The sequence below is a fragment of the Bacillus rossius genome, chromosome 16, assembly GCF_032445375.1.
Source record: "Bacillus rossius redtenbacheri isolate Brsri chromosome 16, Brsri_v3, whole genome shotgun sequence".
In the NCBI taxonomy this organism is placed as follows: domain Eukaryota; kingdom Metazoa; phylum Arthropoda; class Insecta; order Phasmatodea; family Bacillidae; genus Bacillus; species Bacillus rossius.
This window is the reverse complement of record NC_086343.1, coordinates 29,685,176-29,695,688: the sequence shown is the minus strand read 5'-3', so window position 1 is coordinate 29,695,688 and position 10,513 is coordinate 29,685,176. Positions and strand designations below refer to the sequence as shown.

General features: G+C 38.1%; 1 protein-coding gene across 1 annotated transcript; it reads left to right on the top strand.

Moving 5' to 3' along the window:
- Nucleotides 1-241: 241 nt before the first annotated feature.
- Nucleotides 242-1,198, top strand: LOC134540350 (uncharacterized). Its single transcript, XM_063383023.1, has one exon. The coding sequence runs from the start codon at nt 242-244 to the stop codon at nt 1,196-1,198; it is 957 nt and encodes a 318-aa protein (XP_063239093.1).
- The last annotated feature ends 9,315 nt before the right edge of the window (nt 1,199-10,513 follow it).

The following is a 10,513-nucleotide window of genomic DNA, read 5'->3' as shown; positions in this document are numbered from 1 at the left end:
CAAGGACTTGTACAAGACATGACTTACGACTGTCCAACTGCACCTAGACATGTATCACAAGACAGACCAGAATCAGTTTACTACCGACCAAACTCGACTACCATCCAGATGGACTACTCTGACAGCTTACAAGACCAGTCTGACTGTCTGATGGATACATATGACACCCTTTATGACGTTTCTGACTGCGAGATGGACACCACTTGAAAATACGCTGTTCTCGACTTCTTAAAAATTTTAAATGGTTGACAGAGAAATAAACGTTGGTGACTACCCAATAGACTTTACTTACTGCCAACTGGACTTCTCCGACTTCCCAAATCCTGACGTAAAACGACGACGACGACTCGATGACAATGCAAAGTTTGACCCGCAAGTTCGCACCCGCTACACCAGCCCTGCCGCTACACTGGTCATCCTGCTACATCTGGCCCTGCCGCTACATATGGCCCTGCCAGTAAATCTGGACCTGCCGGTACACCTGGACCTGCCAGTAAATCAGGAGCTGCCGCTACATCTTGCCCTGTTGGTACATATGGACCTGCCAGTAAATGTGGACTTGCCGGTACATCTTGCCCTGCCGGTACATCTGGACCTGCCAGTAAATATGGACTTGCCGGTACATCTGGACCTGCCTGTAAATCTTGACCTGCCGCTACATCTGGCCCTGCCTCTACATCTGGCCCTGCCAGTAAATCTGGACCTGCTGATACATCTGGACCTGCCAGACAATCTGGACCTGCCGGTACATCTGGACCTGCCACTACATCTGGACCTGCCACTACATCTGGACCTGCCACTACATCTGGACCTGCCACTACATCTGGCCCTGCCGGTACATATAGACCGGCCAGTAAATCTGGACCTACAGGTACATCTGGACCTGACAGTAAATCTGGACCTGCCACTATATCTGGCCCTGCCGGTACATCTGGACCTGCCTCTACATCTGGCCCTGGCAGTAAATCTGGACCTGCCGGTACATCTGGACCTGCCAGTAAATCTGTACCTGCTGGTACATCTGGACCTGCCAGTAAATCTGGACCTGCCGCTACACCTGGCCCTGCCGGTACAAATGGACCTGCCAGTAAATCTGGACCTGCCAGTAATTCTGGACCTGCCGGTACATCTGGCCATGCCAGTAAATATGGACCTGACGCTAAATCTGGCCCTGCCTCTACATCTGTCCTGCCGCTAAACTGGCCCTGCTGCTACGTCTGGCTCGAAGATTGGAGTGCGTTTCGCGCCAAGAGTACTCAGCAACTGAAGGGCGCACAGTGCTGCCTTCTGTACATCTGTGATGAATGCAATAATATATATGCATTATCCAACACATGTTGTATTATTTCCAATCATTTAGAGAGTGTTTAGTTTGAAATTCATCCAAAATAATAATTGATTAGTTAAATTGCGATATGCCCCTCCCTTTTTTTTTCTTCAATATTTTGAAAAAGATTTAAGTATTAAATAAAATATTTCCTGTTCAATCCATAGTGTTTGAACTTTATAAACAAAAATAAAACAATATAAATGTTTTTGAATTTTTTAATGTTTTCTCTCAATTAAACGCTTATTTTTTCAATATTTTAGTTATGCAAATATTTTTGTGTTAATTTTCAATTAACCTTCTTTACTCTTGATGGGGTTAAATTTACTAAATCCATTTAAATTTTATTTTGTCATTTAGTTTGTAAATAATCTATGTAAGGTAGGTTTATATATATATGTATATATATATATATATATATATATATATATATATAGTCCTATAATTTAAATTAAAAATTAAAAATAGAATTTTTACAAATACTCGCTGAAGGATTTAAAGAAAACAGAGCAACTTTTGGATAGACTTTGTTAACACTAACTTAAATAATTTCCAACATTTTAGGAGTGTAAATAAAAAATCCTACAAAATATCTCCTTTATTTTAATATATAATTTAAATGTTCTGAAATTCTCAACTCAAACTTTAGTTCATTCAGAGATTTTAAAATTGACAACATCCCCACCATGGCTTTTAAGCCGGTGCTCCGCACCGCTAGTACCAGATACCGTTTTCAGAGCGCACACCTAGCCCAGCGGGAATGAGTCAGGCGAGCGCCTCGGGTGTGACTCCACTAGACTCAAATAAACATAAGGGCACGAAAACCCAGTGGCTCGACCCCATAAAACAAGTAAGTGACAAGACACTAGGACACAATTATTAATTCACAGGCATTAAACAAGTGCTTCGTAGCCACTACGTGCGAGAACCACACACATGGATCAGACAACGATTCTCATTAAGTCCCCGCGGCCACTGGCCTTAATTAAAGTGCCCGTGACAATGATCAAGTTGGATTAGGAGAAATCCCACTAATACAGTTCACAGGGAGACAATATATTAATAAATTTACAGTCGCCAACTTGATGCCACAATTCAAGTAATTAAATACTCTAAAACAGTTGTTAACCCCTTAAGCACCCAATTACCAGGTGCTACCTTTTAATTCGGCACCTGGAACGTGTTTTTAGCTTATAATAGAGAAAATTAAGTTAATGTAAGTTTTTGGCGCCGACTCACAAAGGAGGTGAAAGTTTCCCTTCCTTGCGAGGCGGCCATGTTCGGCAGTCTCCAACCACTCAGCACCGGGGCAAGACGTGTGTGTACGTGAGCAGCCTTAAATTTTGTTCCACCGATCATTCACTCCGTACTCGATTTAAAATCCAAACCTTTTTACTTCATTGCTGCTCACGTCGACTCGGCGTGTATTTCGCGGACCCGGGCTTATCCCGACCGCCTTCGATAGTGGTTCTCTATCGCGTCGCGGACCACGCCACTTTCGCCACTGGCCGACTCCAGCCAACTCGCTTTCTCAAAGACCGCCGCGCATAAGCCTGCCGGCTGCAAGCTCCTGTAAGTGTAAAGTGTAATTTAGGATCACGCTCACTGAGCTCCCCTAAGACAGTTAACTTTCGGTGCTGGCCGTTTCCAGAGCACTAGTAACTGCACCCCTGCGAGACTGCCGCGGAAAATTCACAGTGTTATGTCAGTGTAGAGTGTTGTTCCGTAATCAGCATGTGTTAATGTAACTGTACAACGGCTCAGACGCCGCATAGCGAATTCACATAGTTTTTGTGGCGGTTCTGCCACCGCGTAGTGTATGTATAGGGAGTACAGCGTACCCATGCGTACCACAGGAGAAGTCCATGAATTAAACGCCAATTAACATAAACGGTGTCGCTTATGATTATTTCGCGCCACTCCGTCCTCCACACGGCCTCACGGCCTCACAACCCAGTTGGGAAGTTCAGGATAGACTTCAAGCCGCGTACCTGCCGGGGAACAGGGGTGCAGAGTACCCACGACCCAACACCAACGGCCTAGTGTCCCACTAGCCTGGCGCCCCCCGGACAACAGCAGCACCGCGACGCCCGTAGCGCCCGTCAGGTACTTCCCGGGCCTGCTACAGAAGCCGGGTGACTGCAGAATCTTCTATTAAAAATGCCTATTTTTTCACCTGATGACAAAGTACACGAACTCTAAAAGTGATAAGAACATTAGTACAATAATGACGGCTACGTCTTAAGTCGATAGCGGTACTGAAACGTGGTCGACATGTGTTTCGTGAACCACACTTATATTTATGTTACAAATTATTGTTAAATATTTTTGGTTTAAGTTTTTTCTTCTATAAATTACCATGGACGTAGAATTATTTGATTATTACTGTCATCAGTTTTCAGAGAAAGGTATATTGTTTGACTGATAAAAAATACATGATAAATATGTGTTAGTTTATTTCGAAGAACATGTTGCATCAAGAGGTGTGTCCTGTACAAGCGAAGAGGGGGGGGGGGGGGGGGGAACATTTTTTTTCTGAAATTGGTATTTATTCCAAACAGTGAAAGTACCTAATGATCCGTAATGGAGGGAAAAGAAGGCGAGTCTTTGGACCATGAACCCCTCCACTTTATTCTGCCACCGAATAAAACTCAATAAAAAAATTAAGAATTATAATCAATATGCATGCATAAATTTTGTCTTTGTCTAAAACAATGGCTTTTGTTTATTTTCAAAGAATGCTTACAAAAGTGACAATGGCATTTCAAGAATTTTTATTAGTTCTCAAGGATATTTTCAACGTGAGAGAGAATGTTTTTGGAAGAGCATGAGCTATTAAGTTTTTCTAAAGATAGTTTTGCGATTTTGTATTCAAGCGGTATTCGTGGGATTTCGTTTTCCAAACATGAGCGGACCACAGCCTGGTTCGGCCGAGGAACCATCGCAAGATGGCGGCCGCCGTACCGTGCGAGTTAACCTCCCCTCTGACGTCATCAGTAAGTAGTCTCGATAGCTTGCATCTGACATACGTTTACAATCTTGTTATTTTAGATACATATTTCCTTTCATGCATTTCATCGTCAAACAAGTCCACGCGGGTTTAACCATTTTTATTGAGAATTAATTAAAGCAACAATGCACTGTGTTTCTTTTAAAAACCCGGTTGTAGTGCTCCTGAAGACAATTTCTTTAAATGCCGTGTTCTCAAAAATATAAAATATAATGAAATTGAGTTGGAATATTTAAAATATTATCAATTTTATCGTTGCGAAGAAATCATTATACTTCCTTCACGCTTAATCACAACTGGAGTATTTTGCTAGTGTGATTATGTTGAGTATCCTCATAATAATTTTTATGATGTTAATTAATCTGCAATTTGATTCAAGAATAGAATATGCAAAGTGTGTCGTCTTATTCAGGAGTGAAGTGGGGGGAGAGAATCACTTTGTTTGCCCGCTCTGTTTGCTTTCAAAATATTTCCAGATGTTGGTAGGAATGATAGATTTTTAGGTTTTTTGGGGGGAGGGGGATATATATCACAATCCCTCCTGTACGCCTCTGTTCTTATTTCACTAAACTTTAAATATGGTAATGCAATCTATTTTTTTAAATAATGATAACAATGTGGTGTCAGCACGGAGATTGGTGTTAGCCCCGGCCATTGTCACGGGAAGATGGCTACAGTGAGTCTCGGGCGGTCTAGACACGTTACACTACGGTGTTCTTTGAATGATTCTTACAACGGGCAAGATTTATTTTGAACATCCTAATGGACATTCGTCGGTGCTAGTTTCTCCTGTATGTCATTGAGAAACCGCAGGGGAAAAAACGAGAAAGATAATACACACACCCAAAATTAAGCCAAAATCAGCCTTATGACAAATGTGTATTTTCATAGACTGCGCAAAAAAAAATTTTTAAATACTTTGACACATGTACAGACTCCACAAAGGCTCAATATGGACTAATTTCAACCTAAAAATATACAGCTGAGGAAAACTATGAAACTAGACGACGACGGCACAGACGAACACATAAGGCTACCTAAGACAAGACAGTTGCGACGTTTCAGGAAGTGACATCTGTTCCCGTCTTCAGGCACAGAGTGTGTCTATGCATTCACACGTTTGACATAGGCTAATTGGAGGCTTGTTTATTTTTCTGTTTCTTTGTGTATTCATTTTCCTTGTCTATTCTTGTGATTTTTGCTTCAATTACATTAAAAAAAGCAATGGCGTATGTCTATGAAATTGTTTTAAATTATGATACTTCAATGGCTCAACATTGCCTTCCGCACTACTAAGGCGAAGGGACAAACTAATCACCCAGTCCCGAACACGGGAAGGAAATCTTAACCCAAAAGTTAAAAACCCGTCAGGAAGTGAACCAACAATTCACCTCATTTTTATAACAGTAATAAGCATACCAGGTATTATATAACTTTTTAAAATTAATCCATGTTCATGCCATTATACTTACCACTATTTAAAGGCTAGTTTTATTTCACGGATTGTACACCAAGAGAGAAATACAGTATTCAAGGTTCGATGGCCAAACAAAATATAAAGAGTACCCAGTTTAAATTGAGTTAAATTTAAAATAATAATAAAGAAAAAACTATTCAACAAAGTAAAGAAACTAAACTTATTTTTACTATTGCATTACCAAAATCCTATACATATTCGAGGTCCAATAAAAGAGTTATGATCAGAATATAGACACATAATAAAAGACAGAAGGAACATATATACCGAAAAGTTTTCATTCACTTAGTGAATATCACATAATTGTTTTTTTTTTTTTTGCCTTTTATTTCAATCTTTCAGAAGTCTACTAAAATCTCTCGGCTCGACCTCTGACCCGGAGCGCGTGGCAGGCTGTCAGCCACGCCCCCTCCAATTTTTTTCAAACCCCCCTAGAAGGCCGTAAGAATCTCCACCCCTGAGCCAACATGACCACACCATCAATTATCATTCAGTCCATTGTTTTCGCAGTTTCACAGTGACCCACTCAGATGATCCAACTCCACAGTCATGTCTTACCTGACAAGAACCCTGAACCTCTCTCACCGGAAGTCCACGAGGTCGAATGTTTTATTAATAAGAGCCATATTTCGCGCAGTATTCATAATAATCGAACTGTATGCAGAATGGGGTAGAAGATTCCTTAATTATTTTTATCCTAATATTTCTGGTTTTTGGTATTGATTTTAAATAAATTCGCTATATAAGATATGTAATTACTTATGAAAGGTTTTAAATACTAACCAGTCCTTTTAGAAAATAGTAGCAAATATTAATGTTAAACCTGTTTTGTACAAAACGAAGAAAATTGTATGGAGTTCAGTTTCAAATTAACCGATGTTATTTAGTCTTTGGCTTTAAACTTTTCATTTGTTATTGTTTCCTTCGTAAACAAAATAAAATTGTTTTCTAAATAGATACCAGAGTTTTGCAGGGTATATAAAAAATATAATTTTCATTTATTTATTGAACATATACTAAAAATGAAGGAGTTTTAAGACAAATGCTCTGAACTAACAGTTCCTTTAAATACACGCCGGTTTGTCATTAAAATATTGTACAGAAATAGGAATCTACAGAGTTACCAATATATATTTGAAAGGTATGTATAAATTTATTATTTTAAATCATGGGGTATATCTTTTAATTTTCCGAAAATTAACGGAAATGTAAAAAAAAAGTATGTTAAAAGTTTAACTGTAATTACTTATTAATGATATTGAAAAAAACATTGGTTGTCTGTAAAGTCGGTTTACGGACGATATTTTATGTGACGTCATAACAAAACATTTATGAAATTATTGCATACTTTTATGGATAAAATTGAATAATTTTTATTGAATTATCACTATTTTGTATGGATACAAAGACGTAGTGAAATCAAATCTACAATTTAATTAATAAATTTAATTTTATTTGCACTCATTAATTCAAATATGTTTATTACTTTAACGAAGAGATTATTTTAACTATAACTTTTATACATGTTTGCTATTTAACTTCAATATCGTCGAGAATGTTTTACGCTTTTTTGCAATTACACATTTAACGACGAAGTATGTTCGTCGTGAAATTAAACGTAGAATTATTAAAAATGCCCTTGCAGTTAGTAATATAAGTATTAGTAAGTTTAAGAAAGAATTTCGCATTTAATCTCCAACCCAGATGCTCGTGGTGCGCTGGGCCCGAGATTAAAATTCGTCGAGAATAGTTTACATTTTTATGTCTTCCAGTGCTCAAAATGATGCAATTGTGGCTCTGGGCATGAAATTTTATTTATAATTCATTAACAATAACGCCCCTTGTGATAAACAAAGGAAAATATGTATTAACGAGTGCCTGGTTGCCGCGGAAGCGGATAGTGAGATTCGATCGGTTCATGTCCGTCACCGTAGAAGACAGCACCATAGGGGAATAATATTATTTCGTTTTTATAATACGGTTTTTTAACAAATACGCATCCCAAATACACCAAATTATTTATAATGTGTTACAATATTTTTTTTATATTATTGTGCAAAAGATCCCAGGTGTAATTTGAATTATTATGTTTAACTGTAAAACACCATTGTTCGTACAAAAACGTATTTGAAAATTCAACATTACTTTTAAATAACCATACCGATTGTGCTTTAAATCGGTGGACGATCGTTAAATTACTTGTATTAATTCCTAATTCAAACGACGAAAACATGATTGAAAAGTCAAAGCGATGGTTGTTTCAATCGAGTGGAAGAGATAAATGCAGCGCAAGCGTACAATGAGCGTAATGGGACACAAAGTAGTGAAACAATGTGCGTTACGGGACACTTTTTCGTACATGCAGCCGGCATTCATCGATTTATTAGACGTCACGTCAAAAATTAGAATTTAAGTTCCTAAAAACTGCAAAACAAGAACTTAGAAGAAAAGGTTTTACAAACTACTAAGCGAGGTTATAGTTTGGACTGCTGCTTGCAGGGGTCACGTGCCAGTCGCCGCCGCTTCCCGGTAGCGGAAGTTGGAAAGCGACAGGAAGTCGGACGTCCCGTTGCTGCCCAGGAAGCGGCTTCATGTAACGAAGAGGTCCCAGGGGTGAGTGCAGAAGGCCTGTCACACGAGACAACCACCACAAGGAATCCACAGGAAAGCTAAAAAAAAAAAAAAATCCTAATGCCTGTTAAATTGCAACAAGGTATACCCGCAACAGCAGTTTATCCCTTGTGATTGGCGGCGGTCTGCGACATAAGTCGTTGCCTTTTTTAACCGAGCCACTCAGGACGCGGTTTGCGTCTGCACTGGATGACTTTGTTTGGTGCTGCAACTTGAAAGAATTTAACCCAATAATGAAACACAATCCTACGATGCTACAGTGTTTCAACTTTTTGATTTATCTCGAAATCTTTTCGTAAAATATACATCCCCTTAGCTATCGGCAAAGGGATTACAAACCATTTTTGGTAAAAATAAATCACGTGTCGTAAATTATTAAGTCGTGCTTCCCACGCCATGTGATTGTTTATAGGATCTGGAAACCACATCACAAATTCGATGATAGTGTGTTTTCCATCAACCTCCATCATGTGGGTGGCCATCTAGATGGAACTTGCGATTCATTTCTTCAAAATATATTCCACAAATGTGAACAAGACAATATGGCATTGTAAGACAGGGTCTTTAGGAATTTACAAAATTAATTAACCAACATAAACTAAACCTGTGATACATTTTAAGCAAACCAAAATAATTCCTAACTTTGAAACTTTATCCATGCCGACCCTGCCTCAGGCGGGAAACTACATGTCGCAAATATTATATTCATTCACACAACAGGAAACGTCACTGATAATTATGGCAATTAAAGTACTGTATGCCGCATTGTGCTTGAAAATTACTAATGAAGACACTAGTTCACAGAAATTAAGGTTGTCTATCAGAAACATTTGTGTTTACAATATCGAATATTTCCTTACTTAATATCGTACCACACAAACTTATCTTAAAAAATTTTTCGTTAATATTTGAGTGAATAAATTAGTAGCACTCCTACTTTTAACTAACTCAATTCTCCGTTAAGCACATCTCGATAAAATATATATTATTACTAACATGACAAAAACGTTTATTTTGTAAAATATATCTATAGACGTCATTGATTAGGGTAATAACTCTCCTAATGTTGGCTTATTGCAAATTCTTGTCATTGTAATTATTAGAGAAATATTTATTTTATCGTTTCACTATTGAAGCATTCCGAATTATCATTATTTTTGTTATTTTTCGCAATTTTTTGCCCGACATGTATTACACTATCAGATAATTGAACAAATTTAAGGCATGTATTATACTTAATTAATACATTTAGTATAATTAATTGGAGTTCATTTTTCGGTGTTCCTTAAATTATATCTAACAAGTATTGTTTTAAATATATGAATTTTTAAGGTCAAAATCAGAATAAATATATATAATTTTGAGGTTAACGGAAGAGTAAGGGCTTAAATTTTATGGAAATTTTATGTCATACTAATTTTAATTTGGATATTTATCTACAATTTTAGGATTCAGTATTTTATTTCAGTTGGTAAAAATTGTAAAAGTGTTTTATTTTAAGCTTATAAAATTTTCATAGTTACTATAAATTCATTCAATTGAATTTAAAGATATAGTGTGCCTAATAATATTGAATGTTTACCTTACGCAGGGTTGGTGGCTGTAGCAAGAGGGACCGACCAGCCAAGGACTTATACCTGTACAACAAGACATGACTTACAACTGTCCAACTGCACCTCGACAAGTAAAGCAAGACAGACCAGATTCAGTTAACTACCGACCAAACTCGACTAATCTCCAGATGGACTACTCTGACAGCTTACAGGACCAGTCTGACTCTCTGATGGTTACTTCTGACACTCTAAATGTCCTTACTGAATGCGAGATGGACACCTCGTGAAAATCCACTGTTCACGACTTTTTCAAATTGTAAATGACTGACAGCAAACTAAACGTTGGTGACTACAGAATGGACTATACTTACTGCCAACTGGACATCTACAACTTCCCAAAACCTGACGTAAAAGAACGACGACGACTCGAAGAAAATGCAGCGTTTGAACCGCAAGAACGCACCCGGTACACCAGCCCTGCTTGTACATCTGGCTCGAAGATTCGAGTGCAATTC

Bases quoted from the DNA above. Each gene is read 5' to 3' on its own strand.
- LOC134540350 (XM_063383023.1), top strand. From the start codon at position 242: ATGGTTGACAGAGAAATAAACGTTGGTGACTACCCAATAGACTTTACT.